This window comes from Dendrobates tinctorius, unplaced genomic scaffold (assembly GCF_039654945.1).
Source record: "Dendrobates tinctorius isolate UK_male_01 unplaced genomic scaffold, ASM3965494v1 ptg000137l, whole genome shotgun sequence".
In the NCBI taxonomy this organism is placed as follows: domain Eukaryota; kingdom Metazoa; phylum Chordata; class Amphibia; order Anura; family Dendrobatidae; genus Dendrobates; species Dendrobates tinctorius.
Window position 1 is genome coordinate 1,953,914 of NW_027361805.1, and position 24,041 is coordinate 1,977,954.

At 47.4% G+C, this 24,041-nt stretch overlaps 1 protein-coding gene across 3 annotated transcripts in view; it reads left to right on the forward strand.

Moving 5' to 3' along the window:
- The window catches only part of LOC141048596 (uncharacterized), a 60,149-nt gene extending 51,156 nt beyond the window's left edge, over positions 1-8,993 (forward strand). For all 3 annotated transcript variants that reach the window (XM_073544334.1, XM_073544335.1, XM_073544336.1), the window contains one exon: positions 7,949-8,993. In XM_073544334.1, coding sequence (XP_073400435.1) covers positions 7,949-8,865 — 917 coding nt within the window. In that variant the 3' untranslated portion in view covers positions 8,866-8,993. The remainder of the gene's footprint in view (positions 1-7,948) is intronic.
- Positions 8,994-24,041: the final 15,048 nt, after the last annotated feature.

A 24,041-nucleotide genomic window follows, 5' to 3' on the forward strand; every position in this document is an offset into this window, starting at 1 on the left:
CCGATGGCCAGATGTTGGGTCTTGCTCCCTTCCGGGTAAGGGCAGCAATAGGCTTGGTTAAAGAGGAGAAGCAAGGGACGAATTGCCTATAATAATTTGCGAAACCCAAGAATCGCTGGATGGCTTTCACCCCGACAGGACGCGGCCATTTGAGCACAGTGGACAATTTCTCTGGATCCATCCGCAGCCCAGAATCCGTGATGATATACCCCAGGAAGGGTAAAGAAGTCTGCTCAAACAGGTATTTCTCTATTTTGGCACAGAGTCGATTCTCCCATAGGCGTTGCAAGACTAGGCGTACACTCCTTCTGTGGGAAGGCAGGTCGGGCGAAAAGATGAGAATGTCATCTAGGTATACCACGAGACATGAGTAGAGAAGATCCCTGAAGACTTCATTAACAAATTCTTGGAAGACTGCCGGGGCGTTACAAAGTCCAAAGGGCATAACCAAATATTCATAATGGCCATCTCGCGTGTTGAAGGCGGTCTTCCACTAGTCTCCGGCACGTATTTGGACCAAATTGTAGGTCCCCGGAGATCCAGCTTAGTGAAGATCCGGGCCCCACGCAGGCAGTCAAAAAGCTCGGGAATGAGTGGTAGAGGATACCTGTTCTTGACCGTGATGAAAAACCCCGCACCTGCTGGGGAAGATGATTTCCGGATGAAGCCCTTGGCCAAGTTCTCCCGGATGTACTCTGACATGGCTGAAGTTTCTGCCGGGGGCAGGGGATAGGTTCTCCCCCTGGGAGGGGTGGCTCCAAGAACCAGCTCGATGGGGCAGTCGTAGGCCCGTTGAGGAGTAAGGGTCTCGGCCTCCTTCTTGTCGAAGACATCCGCAAAGGAATGATATGCCTTGGGAAGCCCTGGTAGATCCACGGGTGCTTGATGCAGACTAGAGCGGATGACTGGCAGCAGACAGCGTTCGTGGCAAGAGTGACCCCAGCGAAGGACTTCCCCCGAGCGCCAATCCAGGACTGGCTCATGCAGCCTGAGCCAGGGCAAACCCAGGAGCAGGGCGTGGGACAGATTGGGCTAAACATAAAAGCAATTTTCTCCTAGTGCAGGGTTCCGATCTGCATCTCCAACTCAAGAGTAACCGTGGTAATGGATGCAGGTAATGGTTTGCCATCCACAGAGATCATACGCGGTTCTTCAAGGGTGACAACTGCGTCCGGAACTTGTCAACTTCTTCCAACTGAATGAAGTTGCCAGCCGCACCCGAGTCCACATACGCCTCCACAGATCTACGCTTCCGACATAGGATAATTAATGCTGAGACAGTAAGGGGTGGAGAGGAAACAGATTTACCTAGGGAGGCCTCTCTTACCTGGCCTAGGCGGAGGAGTTTCCCGGTCTCTCCGGACAGGAACATAGAAAGTGATTGGCTCCACCACAATACAGGCATAACCCTTGCGCAATTCTCTCCCTGCGCCGCAGCTCAGACAACTTCATGCGGTCCACCTGCATGGGCTTCGGGGCAGCAATAGTGGGAGGCTTGGTGGGACGTGGACTAAAAACCAGATTAAACCTACAGGGCCCTCTCTCCCTGACCGACTCGCGAGAGCACTCCTGGAACCGTAGGTCAGTACGTGTGGCCAGGGATATAAGGTCCTCTAATGCAGTGGGGGTGTCCCTAGAAGCAAGCTCGTCTTTGATTTTACTCGAAAGACCCCTCCAAAAGGCCCCTACCAAAGCCTCATTATTCCGTTCTGAAACGAATGGCATACTGTCCCACTGTATGAGCTCCCTGACGGAGGTTAAAAAGGGACTCAGTGGTGGAAACCAAGCGCTCTGGTTCATCAAAAACCCGGCAGAAGGTGTCCATGAAGTTTTGTATGCTGGACACAACTGGGTCATCCCACTCCCATAGGGGATTCACCCACGCCAAGGCCTCCCCCTCGAGATGGGACACGATAAATGCCACCTTGGCGCGATCAGACTGGTACTGCTGGGGCAAAAGCTCAAAATGTAAGCGGCATTGGTTGAGGCACCCCTGACACAATTTAGGATCCCCGTTATACCTAGGAGTATTACCCAAACGTGGCAGCGGGTGAGCGACTGAGACACGAGACGGGGCAGAGGCCCCGGCAGAGTACTGAAGGGAAAGTAAACGATCATCAACAGAAGCCATATAACTAAAGTTATGGGACTGAGTATCAAGCTGCTGCGCGAGCTCCTGCTGGAGTCCCGCCAGCAGGGGGGCACTCCCGGGATCGGAGGTTTCCATGGCGGACAACCGGGTGTCCGTGGATTTCATAAAGGCTGTAATCCGGGTTTGGTTTTCCCGCAAAAAGAGTAATTCTTTTTGGGTCGCGGCCGGGGCACCAGCGGGGTCCATGGCCTGATTATACTGTGATGAGTGGCGAGAGTGGACCCTCTGGGTCACGGCACCGAAGCTCCCAGGGGCGAGCTGACCAGGTGGTGCCGAACCCTATACAGGGACCGTTAGGAGCAGGCCAGAGGGAGTCGAATACCGCAACAGCTGATACCAAGAGGGACGGCTCCGTGTGAACGAGATTGCCTAACCGGGCCTGGGGAAATGAGGCTAGTGAGGCGGAGGCTAAGACAGGTTGAAAGGAATACGGATGTGGAGGTGCAGGGAACTAAGCTGGAGGTCACACCAAGCAGGGATCAGGGGCAACCGGAGGCAGGGCGACCGGAGTCAGGAGTGACCAGAGTCAGAGTGACCAGAGTCAGAGCGACTGGAGTCAGAATGACAGAAGTCAGAGAGCGTCAGGACGGAGCCAGAGTACCATACAGGATGCACACGATAATCAGGCACCTCCATGAGGGAGGAGCCGCCTGATATACCCTGTGCTGGAGCTTGATTGGAGATCGCTCCACCGGGATGGTGCAGAAGGAGTTAAGGGGAGAGAGGAGCGCGCGCCCGCGGCCTAAGGCGCATGCCCAGGACAGGGGCAAGACAGGGAGGAGGATTAGCATGCTGGATCCCCCGGGCTGCTGGACGGAAGGCTGAGGACGCAGTGCGGCGGCAGGAGGGGGGAGACGGGAGGAGATCCTGGGAGCAGCAGCAGGGGGAGCGGGGCCCGGCATGACAGTGCGTGCCGGTACCGACCTGACAGCCGGCGCCAGCATGACACTACTTGTACTCTATGCACTAGTGTGATCGTTGGCTTCCTCTGGGTTTGGATGAATCTACAAGGGTGAGCTCGTTATTTTTTCTCTTTTTGTCCAGAGTGATATAATACTTTATCATAATCTCCTGGAAGTGATGGCGAAAGAGAACCTTATCTGTGTGCATAGAGTATTGCTAAACTGCAAAAGGCCTAACATTAAATGATTGTGGATAGAATGTGTGGATAGAATCTCATGTTATATGCAGCACATCACCTGTTTACATGGGAAATGTGCTGCCGATAACTATATTTTTTATGGTGACATAAAAATCATCGCGCCAGACGAATTAACATTTTCATTGCCATTCTGGCTAGGATAGTCGGGAACGTTCGCCAATTATTCACATGTCTAAATGGGCCAGTAAAGCTGACAAATACACTATCACATATAGATAGCGGTGACAAAACTTCCAATAACATATTTTAATGTGCGCATCGTTTTGTGCCTGAGCCAGGGGTTTGGAACCTTTTTTCTGCCATGGGCCTTTTGGATATTTATATCATCATTCAGGGGCAGTAAAAAAAAATATTATCTTGAAAATTATCCTGTTATATTTGTTCAAACAATTAATTAACTCACCCGTAATGCGATGACTGGAGGTGCTTCTCTTTGATGAGACTGTGATGTTAGGTGGTAGTGATGATGTTGCTACTCAACTGCTTTTCCACATTTGTGTCTGAGCGCAGACGACTCTTATGATGATAAGTTTTGAAAAGAACTCGCAGCAGTAAGGTGTGCTAAACACACTTTCATATTACACTTCATGTCTCCTCACAAATTTATCACTGGTCACGGTACATTTAAAGCACTCAAGCAATGGGAGGCCTGCTGTATACATAGGATACACTGAGACTGGTGCATTTACATCACATACAAGACACTGGGGCTGCAGCATATACATCACTTTAGAGACATTGGGACGGGAGCATATACATCATATATGAGTCTCAGGGGCTGCATCATATACATCACATAGGAGACACTGGGGCTGCAACATATGCATCAAATAGGAGACACAGGGTATGAAGCATATACAGTTAGGTCCAGAAATATTTGAACAGCAACCAAACCTTCGTGATTTGGGCTCTTCATGCCACTATTTTGTTATTTAAAATGAAACAACTAAGATTCAATTGAAGTGTAAACTTTCAAGTTTAATTAAACGAGTTGAACAAAATTATCCTGTGCAACGTTTAGAAATTACAACCATTTTTACATAAAACCTCCTCATATCAGGGGCTCAAAAATAATTTGACAAATTAACTTTACCATACAGAAAATTTTCATTTGTAATTCTTTGTATAGAATTCTTTACAGGCTAATGACTGCCTGAAGTCTGTAAGCCACGGACATCACCAAACGCTGGGTTTTCTCCTTTGTGATGCTTTATGAGGCTTTTACTGCAGCTGACTTCAGTTGTTGCTTGTTTGTGGATCTTTCTGCTTTAAATTTTGTTTTAAGACTATGAAATGCATGCTCAATGGGATTGAGATCTGATGATTGACCTAGCCATTGCAGAATATTTCACTATTTTGCCTTAAAAACTCGCAATATGTTTTACGTCATTGTCCATCTGTACTTTGAAGCGCCTTCCAAATAACTTTGCTGCTTTTCATAGAATCATAGAATGTTAGAGTTGGAAGGGACCTCCATGGACATCATGTCCAACCCCTCCTCAACGCAGGATTCACTAACTCAGATGTCTGTCCAGCCTTTGTTTGAAAACTTCCATAGAAGGAGAACTCGTCACTTCTCGTGGCAGCCTGATCCACTCATTGATCACCCACACTGTCAAAAAGTTTTTTACTGATATCTAATCTGTATCTTCTCCTTTTCAGTTTCATTCCATTGCTTTTCGTGTTTCCATGTGCCATTGTGAATAAGGATGATCCCTCTACACTGTGACATTCCTTCAGATATTTGTAGACAGTTATTAAGTCTCCTCTTAGCCTTCTTTTTTGGAAGATAAACATTCCCAGATCCTTTAATTGTTCCACATAGAACATACTTTGCAGTCTGCTTACCATCCTGTTAGCTCTTCTCTGAACTTTCTACAGTTATTCAATGTCTTTTTTTAAAATGTGGTGCCCAGAACTGCACACAGTATTCCAGATGTGGCCTGACCAAGGAGGAGTAAAGGGGGATAATTACTTAACGTAAACTCTATGCTTCTCTTAATACATCTTAGAACTGTGTTTGTTTTTTTTGCTGCTGCTGCATCACATTGTTGACTCATGTGCAGTCATATACCCAAGTCATTTTATGCATGATATTGCTTAGTTCTATTCCTCTCACTCTGTTTTTACGCATGCTGTTGCTTAGTTGTATTCCCCTCACTCTCTTTTTCTTGCCCAGATGTAGAATCTTGCACTTATCTCTGTTAAATACTATTCTACTAGTCACTGCCCATTGTTCAAGCTTATCTAGATCTTTCTGAATCCTTTCTCTGTATTCTCTAGTGTTATATAACCATCCTAGCTTTGCATCGTCTGCAAATTTGATCAGTTTACCTTCTGGTTGAATCTGAGCAGAAAGTATAGCCCAGTACACTTCAGAATTCATCCAGCTGCTTCTGTCTTCAGTCACATCATCAATAAACACTAGTGTCCCAGTGCCATTGGAAGCCATGTATGCCCAAGCCATCACACTGCCTCCACCATATTTTATAGAGGATGTGGTGTGCTGTGGATATAAGCTATTCCAAGCTTTCTCCCTACTTTCTTCTTTCCATCATTCTGGTACAGGTTGATCTTAGTTACTTACATCTGTCCAATGAATTCTTTTCCAGAACTGGGCTGGCGTCATTAGATGTTTTTTTCACAAAGTCTAATCTGGTCTTTCTATTTTAAGACTGATTGTTTGCACTTTGTGGACCTTCTGCATTTGTTGTCATGCAGTCTTTTCTTATAGTAGAATTAAATACTGAAACACAGTATGCTTCCTGGAGAGTGTTCTTCACTTGGGTAGATTTTATGATAAGGTTTTTCTTCACAGAAAGGATTCTGCGATCATCCACCAGTGTTGTCTTCTGTGGATGTCAAGGTCTTTTTATGTTCCCAAGCTCACCATCGCTTTATATTTTTTGCAGAATATTTCAAACAGTTGACTTGGCCACTCCTACCATTTCTGCTATCTCTCTGATGGATTATATCTTTTGTTTCATCCTAATGATGGTGTGTTTCTCTGCCATTGAGAGCTCCTTTGACCACATATTGTGAGTTCACAGCTTCCAAATGCAAATGCCACACCTGGAAGCATCTACAGACCTTTTACCTACTTAATTTATGATGGATTAATGAGGGAATAGACTATGTAGCCCATAAAATAGCTTATGAGATAATTGTCCAATTACTTTATGTCCTTTTAAAAAGAGGCAGCTACATATTAAAGAGCTGTAATTCCTAATCCCTTACTCCAAGTAGGATGTGAATACCCTCAAATAAATTAAAGCTGACTGTCTGCACTTAAGGCCCATTTATATTATATAACTGTACTTTGAATTTGGTTTGATAAACAACTAAAATTACAAAACGTGTGTCAATGTCCAATATTACTGGACCTAGCTGTACAGCACATAGGATACACTGGGGCTGGAGCAAAGACATCACATACTGTAGCAGACACAGGATGAAGTAAATACAATAGGAGACATTGGGACTGCAGCACATACATCACATGAGATTTCAGAGGCTGCCACTGCAGTCTTCATTTGTGGGACTTGAGCGCATTGCGTGATAACTCAGCCCACAAAGTACATCCTGACTCTAACACTGGTCAGCGGCAGGACGTAAATCTTCATTGGATGCACTGCAGCGTTCAGTAGTGTCCGCTTTGTAAATGTACTTCCAGTGCAAGTAGGAATTAAAGGGCCAGCGGCTGGCAAAACGGTGCTGCTGGCTCGAGCATTGTGATCTCAAGGAACTTGCCTATGGGTCGGATAAAAGGTCAGGAGTGAATAGGAGAAAAGGTTTCCCTCACCTGGTCTAGGCACTTAAAGGAGCACTCCCAGCAAATGTTTTATGCTCTTAATATATTGCAATTATCATATTATATTACACTGTATACTTACAATTGCTCATTTTGCCCTTCTACCTAATTAATTCTTCTCTTTTGTCATTAGGTTTATTACATCACTTCATTAAAAACTGACTAGTTGAATCCTTCTAAGCTCTATTTAGAAACAGGAGGTCAATTTTCGCTGTGTGAGTCATCAGTCACTGCAAAATCCTTGGCAGGAGTAGCAGAAGAGAAGCTGAGTCAGGAGTTGAAAATAGGAATAATAAATGCAGGGACAAGAGCCTCCTGTTTCTACATAGAGCAGAGAAAAGAGAAGAATTATATGGGTAGAAAGGCAAAATGAGCAATTCTAAGTACACACTGCTGTATAATATGATGACTGCAATATATTAAGAGGATAAAAAGTTTGATGGGAGGAGTACTTCTTTAAAACGACTCTCCACCTCCACGTTGAATGCGACTAAACGTTTGTATAGTCACTGTATAATATTCTTCTTCCCCATAATGGCCACCTCAGAGGTATGAGTAGTCATGTGGAAATTCGGAACTTTCCATTTTTTCCACAAAACTTGCGAAGCCTCTGCAGTAGCCGTTGTTGGGAAGAAGAAAACAGGTGTTGATCTGATAGATGAAAGCAGCAACAGCAGAACGAGGACATTAGATACGATAACTATACATTAAATGACTATTCACATTTAATGTTGTGATAGAAAGGGTTGTTTTAATCTTTTACTAACAATTATATTCATAAACATGTCAACGGTAAAGAAAACTTTTTATTTTTCATTAAAAGGACACAGCAGCAGAAACGCCTCATTCAGACGTCTGGTTATATCTCAACATTGCACTACAGAAGACACCACCACCGGAGATTCTTTGGAAGAAAGTGACCCAAATATTCACTCAGTGCATCAAGGTGGAGAACTGTCATCAGATCCTGCTATGTATGGAGAATGGCTTCCAGATAACTTAAACATTGTTGCACACAGTACATTTCACAGAAGTGACAAAATATTTCCCTGTTTTCTTTGTGATAAGTGTTTTACTCGGAAGTCCAGCTTAGTAAGACACCAAAGAATCCATACAGGCGAAAAGCCGTATTCATGTTCCCAGTGTCACAAAAGCTTCACACGCAAAACAACCCTTGTGGAACACCAGAAAATTCACAGAGGTGAACAACACCTGTCCAGCACTGATCAAAAAAAAAGTCTCGGAGAAAAACCTGATCGTGTGATATATCAGCCTGAGCTAACTGAGGACCAACAATTTCCCTGTTTAGATTGTGAAAAGGTCTTCACACTCAAGTCCCATCTCCTAAAACACCAGAGAATTCATAGTGGTGAAAAGCCTTTCTCATGTTTAGAGTGTGGGAAAACATTTATTCAGAGGTCTGTTCTTCTCTTGCACCAGAGAAGCCACACAGGGGAGAAACCCTATTCATGCTCAGATTGCGGAAAATGTTTCACCCAGAAATCAGATCTTGTGGTCCATCAAAGAATCCACACAGGGGAGAAACCGTTTTCATGTTCTGAATGTGGCAAAAGATTCACCCAAAAATCCACATTGGTCATACATCAGAGGATCCATAGAGGGGAGAAACCATTTGCATGTTCAGAGTGTGGGAGGTGTTTTACACAAAAGTCCACTCTTGTTACACACCAAAAAGTCCATACACCCTTAAAATTGTTGTTTGCCTTGCAACAGTCATGAGTTGTATTTCCCTAAATTGGACATTTGAATTTTGCCATGATTTGTTCTTAACGTGACATGTTGCATGTTTTCTGTGTCTTTATGTTGTAGCTTATTATCTTAATTTTAAAAATCTAATGTGAACTGAATAGAACCATCTGATTTTTTTTAAAGATCTGTTAACAGCTTATTATGTTCAGTGGTGGATCGGTATTATGCTTAGTACAGAAAGTTGTTGAGTGAAACATAATATATGACCATAGTTTTCTGTATATGTGCTACACAGAGAACCCTGATTGTAGCATCTGGTATTGAGTGTGCATATTTAAGATTCGCGTATTCTCCATTCCTAGGTAGTGAGCTAGTTTTCACCTTTTAGGTAAGCACTATTTATGTGCAGGTATATCAAATATACATTCTGCACAATAATGGCTTGACTTTTGTAGGATGAGATATGGGTACAGGCACTTTGCAGCATCAAATCAAAAGTACAAACAAATGTAAAAAACACAAAAACTTTGTAATATAGCTTTTTAGAGAAATATGCTTTTTTCTCCACTAAAGAGTCACTTCTTGTCCTTTTGCCTTCTACACTCATCATTCACTCTGAAAAAAAAAAAATCAGTTCGTCAAAATAAGAATTTGCCAATTGAAGAGGAGAAGAAGGAAGGAGCAGACTGAAGGAACAGGCAAAGATTCACACACAGACCCATACTGCGTCTCTTTAGGAAGCTTTTTTTTTTTAATCTTACCCTACAGCTGCATTTACATCTACACTCAGAACTGGTGTAAAATCATTCATGCTGCTGATGCATCTGTGTGTGCGCTACAATGAGACAGGAGAGCTATACTTGAGTCCACTGTGTATGGGAGATGTCATAATAAGCAGTCTCCACCCACTAGCTCAGAAACAACTGGAAATTCAAGATGAACATGCAGAGGGAGAAAATACAAGTCATATAATGACCAGAAATTGTGTTATGGCTAGTATACCTACTGTATAAGGTTTCCACCTTAATGTTACATACAAATTACTATTTTTGTGGTATAGATCCTATTGGAACACATACTAAAAATTAAGTAATTTGAATGTAGCAATAAACAATCCCGAGTTCATTCATGCTGTAAGTGAAGTCTTCTGATAAACTGTTAAGTAATACAAAGGAATTTAACATTTTTTCCACTATTTTCAGATTAAAGGGGTTGGCCACTCCTTTTTTTATTGGCTGTTACTGTTACTGCTGGAACACAGCAGCTCCATCAAAACTATAGTGGCTGCAGCCAGGTACTATAGATCCACTCCCTATTTATTTGAATAGGGGATGTATCTGCTGTTCCTGACCATGGCCACTATGGAAATGATAAAGCTGCTGTGTTTATTACCATGACTAACGAGCTTATCCACATTATAAGTGATAACCAAATCTAATGTTCCAGAATGTGCGCATTTTATGGCTGTATGTTTGACGTAAACGTGTTAAAATGTGTCACAAAAGATAAATTAACTATTTCTATATTACCTTTATTTCAACTTTAGTCTTTGGCTGGAAGAACTTTTATCAATTCGCAATCCATTCTCCATTTTCATATAAAGAGACCGACTTAAAACATGTTTATCTTAAAATCCTTAATCTTTTAAGGGGTCACTATGACTGCAGACTTCTGAATCCTGACAATGTGCACCAGGGAGGTCAGTCATGTGACCGCAAGTATGTGTTTTGCAAACATGCGGTCGTGTCTCGACTAGACATGCCCGGCTACTCTCAATCCAGGCACGTCAAGTTGGAATGTGACCAGAACTATGCAAATTGTATACTTGCAGTCACGTGACCCCATAATCTTTTCGGCAATACCGGTGAATCCTGAGAGCTTGTGCATCGCATACTGTCAAGATTCAGAAGTCTGCAGTCACATAGATGATAGGAGACTTTTATCAAACGTCCTTACAACCACTTTAAATCTCTGGAGCTATTGTTACAATTGCTTAATGTAAAGGGAACCTGTCACCAAGTTTGGTCGATGTGAGGTAAGGCCACCACCTTTCAGACCAGATATACAACGTTCTATAATGCTGTATACGTGCCCCAACCCGACCTGTAAAAGAAGAAAAAGAGCTCTTATTATACTCATCTGTGGGGCGGTCCCGTCCGAGAGGCGTCACTGGTCTTGGTCCGGTGCCTCCCATCTTCTTATGATCGCCACCCTCCTTCTTTCTTTGTGTGGATGAGGCTTACACAGCACAGTACAAAAAGAGGACTTGAAAATCCTCCAATAATGGAAAACAGCAAGAGAACAACAAGGTTTACCCGTACAGGCCTCCAAACAAATGCACTATCAGGATGCAGTGGACCCATATAATAAAGATGGCAACACAGGTGCAAGAATACCAATCAAGCAACTGCTCGCAGCCTACCAATACATGGAGGGGGCGGTTGCCTGGTATGTTGATGCACAAAACAACTTGTATGCGGCGCTGTTCACACTAAGGCCATGCACAGCATCCAGGCCAGCCTAGTACCAACACCCTTCTATTAGCTCAGACGGGCTGCCCGGCGCTAACAAAATGCATGCCGTGTGAACAGACACCGCAATTTACAAGACCAAATGGGCCCAGCTGCACCACGAATAAAAAGTGCAAAAAACACATTTAAAAAAATGTGGAGTATTAGCTGATATTTTGGCCAAAAATGTGTTTTTTGCACTTTTTATTCGGGGTGCAGCTGGGCCCATTTGGTCTTGTAAATTGCGGTGTCTGTTCACACGGCATGCATTTTGTTAGCGCCGGGCAGCCCGTCAGGGAGCCCCGGCGCACTGCAGGAATTTGCTCTGCCCTCAACAGGACAGAGAAGTACACCTGTGCAGGAGCGCGATGCCGGTGAGACTGTGTGAATGACATAGGGACGCGTCATCCACACGAAGTAAGAAGGAGAGCAGCGATCGTAAGAAGGGAGACTGGGATGCAGTTACTGATAGCTCAGCCGTTCAATCTGGTGCAGGGTCATGCTGTTTGCTCGACAACTTGGCCAGCCAGTCTGGGGCTGTAAGGTTGTAGACTGCATTCAGGTGTTCCAAGTCCCAAGTGATTGCACAGCTACTAAGTCCCATATCTCTGCCAGACGTACAAGCAGTTCTCTTTGCTTTGTCCCTCTGCATCTTGATAAAGGAAAAAATGAGCCTGTTTGCTGAATCGGTCAACCACCACTCAGATAGCAGTTTTCCCACCAGACAGAGGCAAATCTGTTATGAAATCCAAGGACAGATGAGACTATAGTCTTTCTAGAATTGGCTCCATTGCCCAATTAGTTGAGTGCACTCTTGAGTCTTCTTTTTAATCTGCTCCCAAATTCATCCTCTGTGTATCGGTTAAGGGGAATGTCAGCGTTGGCCCGTTCAGTACTTTGTGGTTCCTACTGCGAGGGTGTTTCTTGAGCCTCCAGATGTTCAACAACCTGGTTCAGCAGGCTGTCTTCTGGCCTATCTTCCAACCCCTTCGAGGGTGATGTCATCTTTTGCAGCCTCATAGGCACAGTCAACCATTCTTCCTCGTCGTCAACAGCCCTTCCTTGAGTGGCATCATGTGGTTTTTACAGGGGCCTTGCTCCTTTGGCCCCTTTCATTTCAGAGGAGCATTGATTGAGCATATTTCGATGCAACACTCAAATCAGAGTCTCTTTGTCTCACTCGGGCCGGACCTCATAAACTGGGATGTCCGTGTGGACTCTCCTCATTACTCGGGCACTGCCTCCTAGCAATAGTTGATTTTGTTCTTGGGCCATTTGTCCCGTACTAGCACATGGTCTCCAGGCTGGAGCGGTTCTTCCTGCATCGGGGACCTATCTAGTGTTCCACTTCTCAAAACTTCTGCTCTACCAGTCGATGTCTATGTTCCCGGACCCCAGTATTCAGGCTACTCTTGATAGTTGTGCTCCGGATCCATTTTCAACCATGCAATCTCTCAACCACCCCCACCGAATAACAATGTATTTTGTGTATCCCATAGTTGAGTGGACTCTACTATTGTACACCCACACCAACTTGAAGGTGCTAGGAGCCACGCCAGGGCACAAGGAAGGGCTGCGTGCTAGGAGCCACGCCAGGGCACAAGGAAGGGCTGCGTGCTAGGAGCCACGCAGGGGGCACGCCACACTGGCCAGTGCACACGGCTGTACACAAACACGTGGCACTTACCACGGCACAGGAGACGGCCAAGGGGAGCCCACGCCGGGGTTCAATGCAAGGACAAGGCAGGGAACAAGGCAAGGAACAAGCAGAAGCAGAGCCAGGTCAGAGCGAGGACAGAGTCTAGCAGCGGAGCGCAGGCAGAAGCCCAGAGCCGGGCCAAGGGAAGACCTTGGGACTAGACATAGAAACGAGCACTAAGGAGAGGAGAAATGGTGTATGTCCCAGGGAGCACTACAGAGCACCATAGGAGAGAGCGAGGCAGAGCAAGCAAAGACTGAGACCATAGGGAGGAACACAAAGCAAGGAATAGCAAGGCAGAGAACACAGGGAGGACTACAAGTCAAAAGCATAGCAAAAGCAAGACATGGCAAAACAGGCGAGGCAGAGAACACAGGAAGGACTACAAGTCAAAGCATAGCAAAAGCAAGACATGGCAAAACAGGCAAGGCAGAGAACACAGGAAGGACTACAAGTCAAAGCATAACTAAGGCGAGACATAGCAAAACAGACTAAGACAGAGAACAGCAGAAGGACTACAAGGCAAAGCAAGGCAAAGACAAACATGGCACGAGAGACAACACAAGACATGGCACAAGACAAGAGGCGGAATACGAGCACGGAGCGTGTGCAGAGACGCACTACAGAGCAAAGTGCAAGGGCACAGAATAGAGGGAGCAACCCCACAGACCCAGAGCCTTGCAGGGAAGCAACACAATAATCAGGCCCTGAGCATAGGAAGAGGCGGCCTGATATAGGGCATAGCACCTCCTCCTCCAGGTCAGGACCAGGGGAGCACTTCCGGTATTCTAGACATGACGAGATGATAGCAGAACCAGACAGTGCAGGATCTTAGGAAACGTCACATGATCAGGGTTTCAGACATGACGAGATGATCACCGAACCAACCAGTGCAGGATCCTAGGAAGAACACATGATCCGGGATTCTAGACATGACGAGATGATTGCAGAACCAGACAGTGCAGGATCTTAAGAAATGTCACATGATCAAGGACTCCAGACATGATGAGAAGATCACAGAAGGCAGAGCAGAAACGCAGGCATCCTGTAGCTCAGACATGAGGTGAGTGTGCACACTGCAAGAGACTGGCAAAAGGCAGAGCGTGTAGGTAGTTGGGCTTCTACCTGCCTATGAGTGCTTAGGACCCTTACAAAAAATAGTCCCAGATAACCTCTGTAATAATTTGCTTATATACAGTGCTCTCAGTTTACCTTATTACATAGTGCCACGAAGGGCCGGGACAAAGTCTTCTGGTGCCCTAGGCAGATGTAGCTAATGGTTCCCACCTCCCCTGCCCTCAATGAGCCCTCAGCCCCCAAACAATTAGTTCACAGATTTAGATAATAGGACCCCTAGCACATGTCTTCCTCCAGTGGGTCAAGTAACAAGCTTTGGTGACCACTTCCACTAGATTTATTACCTTTTTCACAAAAAACAATAAGAGCAAAAGTAAAAAAGAGGTATACTTTAGGAATGAGGTCCAACAGGGGGTGCAATTTCACAAATATAGAATAATTCTGTTAGGGCTGGCGGAACGCACCAAATTATAAAATAATAGTAGGTGAGTTTGCAGCCCAGGGTCCACCGTGCAGAGGTGGTACACTGCTGCTAAGTAATGGCGGAAGAATTACGCGGTGTGAAACCAGTCACATGTGGATTACGCCACCCAATGTGAACAGGTGCGAACTCTGTTAAAGCACAGAGCCGCACAACCGCTGAACGTAGATGCCGGAGCCTGTTAAGCTCACAGATCGCACAGTGTACGGCCACAGAACTCTACCCCAAGGACACGGGGTTAGAGTCCTTCTAGGCCCACTGAACGCGCGGCGCCGCTGCCGCGAACGCCGCTATAGACGCTGGCTATGGAGCACGTGCACTGAGGCATGCCGAGTCTCTGGTGAGGACTGATGCCTGACTCAACCTCTGTCCTACCTACGCCTAAGCCTGGGCGCTAGCAGGCTAGGCTGCACAACACATGCGTACCAAGGGTAGGGGTTTCTTAAGGAGTCATTCACCAGAGACATTCATGCATGCAAACATCACTCACTCCACATAGTATGTAAATACAGTCTTATCCTAGCGCATGGCCGAGCAGCCATGCGAACCTTTTATAGCCGCGAGCGTCCGGGACCCTCCTGGCTTCTCAGATGGGCCAATCCGAACAGGAGCAGGACCTGAGCACGTGACCGTTGATCTCTAATGGGAGATCACTCCACGGGCATGCTCAGTGGCCCAACATGGGGACTTAGTCCCTGGAGAACCTCACTGCTGAGCAGCATGTATTGACATAGCTGTGCCAGAGGTGGCAGCAGCAAGCAAACCCATGGAGCTGTTCTTGGACTGACGAGTTTGCTGAGCAACCTCCTCTGCGGCTGGAGAGGAATGGGAGACCGCTGGAAGTAAGGCTCAGGATTCTCGCTGTGCAGCGACAGAAATCCGACGCCTAACATTACCCCCCCTCCCCTCTGAGCCTCGCTGCGCTCAAACTCCGCAATGAGAAGAGGAGCGTGGATGTTCTCCACCGGCTCCCAGGTCCGAGCCTCAGGACCATGACCCTTCCAATTCACCAAGTAAAACTTTCTGCCCCGCATCACCTTGCATCCCACGATGGCATTGACCTCAAACTCGTCAGACGACAGGTCTGATGTCCCGGCAGATGGCTCAGAAAGCGTGGTGTGGTGGAAGGGCCAGACGGTAGACCACAGGGTTAATCTGCTCGAGGACCTTAAAAGGGCCAATATAGCGTGGTGCGAACTGAGCGGATTCTGCCCGCAGCCTGATGTTTTGAGTGGAGAGCCACACTAAGTCACCATTGCCGAAGGTCAGAGCAGGGAGCCGGCGAGTATCAGCGGAGGACCTCATTCTCTCCTTGGAGGCCCGGATAGCATCGTGCGTGCGATCCTAAATGTCACGTGCCTCCACCACCCAGTCTGCCACCCTAGAGTTGGTGGACGACACGGACATGGGCACGGGGATGCGCGGATGCTGACCGTAATTTAGGAGGAATGGGGTCAGACCGGTGGAGTCGGCCACAGCGTTGTTCAAGGCGAACTCCGCCCACGGCAGCAAAGATGCCCAATCATCCTGCCTGGCCGAGACAAAATGTCGCAGGTATGTCACCAGGGTCTGGTTGGCTCTCTCAACCAACCCATTTGTCTCGGGATGATAGGCCGAGGAGAGATTTAGCTCAATTCTGAGCAGAGAACAGAGCTCTCTCCAGAACCGAGACGCAAACTGAGGACCCCGGTCGCTGACAATCTTATTCGGCATAAACAGCGCTGCCAGGCCCCGTGCCGAAGGTAGCCGAGAGAGTGGTACCAGATGTACCATCTTGGAGAAATGATTAAGCCCTTTCAGGGTGAAACGCGTAGGAAATTGCTCCCCTCCATACGCCTCTTTATGTCGTTTTTACCTGATGGTGTGAAGATTTTATATTCTCAATAAAGCAATTATTATTCTATCTCCTGGAGACGCTGGAAAAATCCTTCTTTATGTTGTGCATGCACTATACACCCGGGTCAGGGTGTTTCCGTGCGTCGGAGGTGTGATCAGGAGTGAAGAGGGGTGAGCTGAATACTTCTTGTTTGAGTAATTTATGAACCCCATAAAGCGCTGCACTGCTTTGAGAGAATGGGGCTCCTGCCAATCCATCACTGCCTGTAGTTTGGCAGGATCCATGGCCAACCCCTGGGCCGAGATGATATAGCCCAGGATAGGCAAGGACTCCTGCTCAAACACACATTTCTCCAACTTGGCGTACAGGGACTTTGCCCGCAGGAGATCGAAAACTTTGCGAACATCTCTCTGGTGGGAGTCAATATCTGGAGAGTAAATGAGAATATCGTCCAGACAGACTACTACCGAGGTGGTAAGCATATCCCGGAAGATATCATTCACAAAGTGTTGGAAGACGGCTGGCGCATTACATAACCCGAAGGGCATCACCAGGTATTCATAGTGCCCATCTCTGGTGTTAAATGCCGTCTTCCATTCGTCCCCCTCACGGATGACAATCAGGTTATAGGCTCCTCGCAGATCAAGCTTAGTAAACACTCTCGCGTTAAGACGCCTGTAATCGATGCACGGACGTAATTTTGGACAACGAAGAATCTCGCTCGCGCCAGAGACACCGACTTCCTAATGAATCCTCTTGCCAGATTCTCCCTGATATACTGAGACATGGCTTCTGTCTCTGGGAGAGATAGGGGGTAGACTCGACCCCAGGGAGGCTCAGCACCGGGCAAGAGGTCAATAGGACAGTCGTAAGGGCAGTGCGGCGGAAGGGTCTCCGCCGCCTTCTAGAAGACACAGCATCTCCTGATGGGAAGGAGACAGTGAGAGTCTCAGTGGAGCCATCTGGTGGGTGATTTGGGATGGGAGTGTCGCACCATTCACCACTCTGATAGTGACTGGCTGAGGTAGCAGGACCAGGGGGATTGCGTGTTGTAGAGCGAAGGCAGATGACATGAAATTGCCCTCCGCTCCAGAGTCCACACAAACCTCCACCACCAGAGTGGAAGAATTAAATTCTAACGCCCCTTTAAACAGGAGCTTGGACGAGAAAGTCGCTGTGTCTAGTAGGCCCCCTCCGATCACCAGTAGACGGGAGCGTTTCCCAGGCGCTGTGGGCACTGGTTAGCTAGGTGCCCAGTCTGCCGACAATGGAAGCAAACTGAAGGTACCCGCGTGGACCGAGCCCTGGACCCCGTGCGAGACACCTCCATGGCCTCTGGAGGCTCAGGCGGCTGACTGTGGGGTTCCAGCTGCCTAACAAAGTTTGGAGCCAATCTATATTGTTTGCGGAATTTGGAGCGCTCCAGCCCTCGCTCAGTGAAGCGAATATTAATCAGGGTGGAGACCATAATGAGCTCCTCCAAGGTGGTGGGCACTTCCCTGGTGGCCAGGGCGTCTTTGACATGATCAGCCAGGCCTCTCCCGAAAATGGGTATAAGAACCTTATCCGGCCACTCAAGCTCTGAGGCCAGAGTTCTGAAGAGGATGCCATACTGACTGACCAGAGACGATCCCTGGGTTAGGGCCAGCAACTACAGTGCGGTGTCGTGCGTGACCCGAGGCCCCAGGAACACCTGATTCAAAATGACCAGAAAATGGGTGGCACTCTGTACCAGGGGATCCCCATGCTCCCACAGCGGGATGGCTCACTCCAAGGCCCTGCCCGACAGAAGGGAGATGATAAATCCCACCTTGGCCCACTCGGAGGGAAATAGTGTGGCCAGCACTATCACCCGCAAACTTTTCGGGCAGCGGGAGGCGAGACAAGGTCGGGGCAGGACTAGCCGTGGAGACACGGGCGACAGCCTCTGTAGCTACTTGAACAGCAACCGAAATTACATCCGCAGCTGAGGTGAAACGCTCTAGCGCTGCCAAACTACCCTCCAGCTGCTGGATGAATCTATGCAGTCGTTGTTCGTCCACCATTATTAGCCAGACCCTGGCGCTAGGATAATGTTAGGGCTGGCGGAACGCACCATATTATAAAATAATAGTAGGTGCGTTCGCAGCCCGGGGTCCACCGTGCAGAGGTGGTACACTGCTGCTAAGTAATGGCGGAAGAATTACGCGGTGTGAAACCAGTCACACGTGGGTTACGTCACCCAATGTGAACAGGTGCAAACTCTGTTATAGCACAGAGCCGCACAACCGCTGAACGTAGATGCCGGAGCCTGTTACGCTCACAGAGCCCGGCCAAAAGAGCGCACAGTGTACGGCCACAGAACTCTACCCCAAGGACACGGGGTTAGAGTCCTTCTAGGCCCACTGAACGCGCGGCGTCGCTGCCGCGAACGCAGCTATAGACGCTGGCTATGGAGCACGTGCACTGAGGCGTGCTGAGTCCCTGGTGAGGACTGATGCCTGACTCAACCTCTGTCCTACCTACGGCTAAGCCTGGGTGCTAGCAGGCTAGGCTGCACAACACATGCATACCAAGGGTAGGGGTTTCTTAATGAGTCATTCACCAGAGACATTCATGCGTGCATACATCACTCACTCCACATAGTCTGTAAATGCAGTCTTATCCTAGCGCATGGCCGAGCGGCCATGCGAACCTTTTATAGCCGCGAGCGTCCGGGACCATCCTGGCTTCTCGGATGGGCCAATCCGAACAGGAGCAGGACCTGAGCACGTGACCTTTGATCTCTAATGGGAGATCACTCCACGGGCATGCTCAGTGGCCCAACATGGGGACTTAGTCCCTGGAGAACCTCACTGCTGAGCAGCATGTATTGACATAGCTGTGCCAGAGGTGGCAGCAGCAAGCAAACCCATGGAGCTGTTCTTGGACTGACGAGTTTGCTGAGCAACCTCCTCTGCGGCTGGAGAGGAATGGGAGACCGCTGGAAGTAAGGCTCAGGATTCTCGCTGTGCAGCGACAGAAATCCGACGCCTAACATTACCCCCCCCTCCCCTCTGAGCCTCGCTGCGCTCAAACTCCGCAATGAGAAGAGGAGCGTGGATGTTCTCCACCGGCTCCCAGGTTCGAGCCTCAGGACCATGACCCCTCCAATCCACCAAGTAAAACTTTCTGCCCCGCATCACCTTGCATCCCACGATGGCATTGACCTCAAACTCGTCAGACGACAGGTCTGATGTCCCGGCAGATGGCTCAGAAAGCGTGGTGTGGTGGAAGGGCCAGACGGTAGACCACAGGGTTAATCTGCTCAAGGACCTTAAAAGGGCCAATATAGCGTGGTGCGAACTGAGCGGATTCTGCCCGCAGCCTGATGTTTTGAGTGGAGAGCCACACTAAGTCACCATTGCCGAAGGTCAGAGCAGGGAGCCGGCGAGTATCAGCGGAGGACCTCATTCTCTCCTTGGAGGCCCGGATAGCATCGTGCGTGCGATCCCAAATGTCACGTGCCTCCACCACCCAGTCTGCCACCCTAGAGCTGGTGGACGACACGGACATGGGCACGGGGATGCGCGGATGCTGACCGTAATTTAGGAGGAATGGGGTCAGACCGGTGGAGTCGGCCACAGCGTTGTTCAAGGCGAACTCCGCCCACGGCCCACTGAGGCGTGCTGAGTCCCTGGTGAGGACTGATGCCTGACTCAACCTCTGTCCTACCTACAGCTAAGCCTGGGTGCTAGCAGGCTAGGCTGCACAACACATGCATACCAAGGGTAGGGGTTTCTTAATGAGTCATTCACCAGAGACATTCATGCGTGCATACATCACTCAATCCACATAGTCTGTAAATGCAGTCTTATCCTAGCGCATGGCCGAGCGGCCATGCGAACCTTTTATAGCCGCGAGCGTCCGGGACCATCCTGGCTTCTCGGATGGGCCAATCCGAACAGGAGCAGGACCTGAGCACGTGACCTTTGATCTCCAATGGGAGATCACTCCACGGGCATGCTCAGTGGTCCGACATGGGGACTTAGTCCCTGGAGAATCTCGCTGCTGAGCAGCATGTATTGACATAGCTGTGCCAGAGGTGGCAGCAGCAAGCAAACCCACGGAGCTGGTCTGGGCAGAGCGCCTGGACCGATGAGTTTGCTGAGCAACCTCCTCTGTGGCTGGAGAGGAATGGGAGACAGCTAGAAGTAAGGCTTGGGATTCTCGCTGTGCAGCAACAGAAATCTGACGCCTAACAAATTCATTGTTTGTGGACCATTTACATAGTGCAAAGGACAAAGAGTGAAATACATCCTATGTTTTAAATTTCACAACCAAGGACTGTCATGGAAAGTAATATATCTATATTATATAACTATATAAGGTGTCCAGCATTTGGCTTATACCCAAGTGGAAACTAAACAGACCCTCATTATAGATAAAGGGGTATGTATGATTGTTTTTCCGTCAGTCATGCAACAAATACAGTTTGCAACAAAATTAATGGTGGTTCTGGTCACATATTCATGTACTGATGGTGGTACCGGTGACATATATAGTGTATTCATCACCAGAACCATCTAATGATGGTATTTGAATATGAAAACAAAATCCCCATTAATAGATAAATAGAACACTAGATCCATCAATAGTACATAAATACGCAACAGAACCATCATCAGTAAATAAACTAGTCACTAAAACCACTATCAGTACATTAATACCTCAGCAGAAGCACCATCAGTACATGAATACGGCACCAATATAACCATCAGTACATAAATGCATCACCAGATCCATCATCAGTACATGACTACATCACCAAGTGTAACAACCCTGCTGGCATAGCTGCATGGCCTCCCATCCCCCACACACCAACTTACTCACTGCTCCAGGGCATGCTGTGATTTCTGTCTGCTGCCAGCTCCATGCTCTCTGCCGCTTGTCTCCTATCTGCTCTGTGCATGTTTTCTGGCTGTGTGCATAGGGGGATGGCGCCAAAACTCTCTGGTACATATGGAGTCAGGGTGCACCTGTCTAATGTGTGGAGGCCATTATACTGTTTGGAGTGCTAGTGGATGGTCATTATACAGTGTGGTGAGGAATGGGACCATTATACTGTATGTGGGTCCATTATACTGCATGGAAGGCTGTGTGGGGAATCGTACTGTGTTGGGGTCACCATACTTTGCCAGGGGAGTTGAGGTGGGATATAGTATGGTCATCATACTGTGCATGTGGAGGTATCATACACTGTTTGTGTGACACTTTTGTAAGTATAATACTTTATGGGTGCTATGAAAGGGGAATCTAGGGCTTCAGTAGGAGAAATATTATTTTGTAAAGGCTGCAAATTTGTGAGATATGCTCTTCTGTTACCCCGCCAAATATTCATTTTTTGTTGGAGGAAGGGGCCCAATTAGAACTTCTGCTATGGGACCCATGATTTCAATGTATGTTCCTGGTCTGCCTCTTCTTAATTGCTTTATATACAGCACTAAAGAAGTGCTATGTACACAGTAATAGGAAGTGCTAACAGCACAACATCCTTTAAACACAATGGTCATGTGATCGCTGTGTATAGTGAGGGAACAGGAACTGCTGGGTCCTTGGAGACCCAGACAGCTGAGCTCTGTTATGCAGGCAGCATTTCCCTTTTAACTGGGGCTATATAACTGGGGGATATACCAGCCCCAGTTACAAGGGTTATAAAATGAAAATACTAATATTTAAACATTACAGTTCCCCTCCTATCAAAAAAACAAGGTCTTTTATGACACCCAAGGCACATACCACAATGTTTAAATTACATGAAACATAAAATGAATAAATAAATAAAAAACAGCAGGTAATAAAATAAATAAAAATGTCACGGTCAATCCAAATCTTTGTTACAAGTCTAGCCCCTGTATATAAAAAAATATATTTGCTGTGTTCGATATATAAATATACCGTATTTTTCGGATTATAAAGCGCACTTTTTCCTCCCCAAATTTGGGTGGAAAATTGGGGTGCGTCTTATAATGCGTATATACTTTACCAGTACCTTTGCTGCAGGATGCAGGCTGGGGTGAGGGGGTGTCCGGCGGTGCTGTGAGTGCCCGGCGGTGTTACGGGGGTGTCTGGCGGTGCTGTCAGGTGATGCTGCTGGTGTCTCCGCTGCTGCGGGGGCTCTGCCGACATTTTGTGAAAGGCCAGAGCCCCCCGAAGTTCCATGGTTTCCTCATGTGTGGTGGATTCCGGGAAAATGGCCGCCGGGGGCAGTGCAGATGGAGATCTCGGCACCAAGATGTCGGGAGATGAGATCTCAGCGCTGTTGGCCTCAAATTACATGATGTTACACCAGTTATTCAAACTAAGAAGCAAGAACAAGATGCTGAAAAGGAAAACACTGTAGTGTGGATAAGTTCTGAAGCCACCAAGGAAGACACATACGAATCAAGTCAACCTCTAGTCAGGAGATCAGAAAAGCCAAACAAAGGTATCCCAGCTAGACGCCTTTCTTATATGGTCAGAACACTTCCTGAAATAGAGCCACAGTGGACTGGCAAGAGATGCCTGTCCACGAGTTTGCTTATTGCGAGTCTGACATGATTATAGCTCATGGTATGACAAAACCATTATCAAGAGTCAAGTTTGTGGACTTCAGAACTGCAATGGGACTAACAGGATGAGTAGTTGTTGAGTGGTGGTGTTGGAATATGTTTGGTGCAACAACTCCATCCCTGTCTATGAGTGTTTTCTTGCTAGATTTGTATTCTGTTTATAAAGTTAGAACAAAAAAACTCCCAGAGGCTCACACAGGGAGAGCATGTGACTGTATTTCCTGTTTTTCCTGTGTCTGTTGGGTTGTAGTGACCACTGTGTCCACTAGGGGGCGCTGTGTGGGTGTCCCAGGACGAACGGATAGCCTTGCCCACAGTGGTAACAGGAGCAGGGTGCTAAAGGATCGTTATGTATCTCAAGGTCGGTGGCCTTGGGATGGAGTCTTTCTTATGTGCTGATCAGCAGAGCTGATCTTTCATTCCAATGTGTCAGGGAGAAGTCTCCAGGTAGCTGGTGAAACGGGCTAGACCAGTTACCTACAAACCCACCCAGGGGGTGTGTTTAAGAACGCTATTGTAAAGTGTGTATGAGTGGTTGAAGGACCTGTGATGAGGTCATAGCCATGTGACCCGGTGGGCATGGCTACGGACCATATAAGGTGGCCAGGTTAAGTGACATGGAGTAAATGATGGGACTTGGTTGGTCCGTTTTGGAAGGTCCCGTCTGAAAGAGATGGGTGTTATGATTGGGTCACCGAGGAGGAAAGCAAGACCAAGCTAAGCCACAGAAAACCAGAGAGGTTGGTAACTAAGCGGATTTCAGACCCCTGATCCTATCCACACAACTAGCAGTAGCCATAGAGCGTGCCTATGATGATCCTAGATGCCTCAACACAGCCGGAGAACTAATTAAGCCTAAAGCAAGAAAGGGGAAATCTAAATTGCCCCAGAGCAGACCCCAAAGGAATAGATATCCCCCAAACATATATTGTCGGTGAGACAAGATGAAAACACAAACGCAGATAGGAAAATACACTGAGCAAGCGATGGGGCTCACACTAACTAGACAGGGCAGGAAAGGAAAGACTGTCTG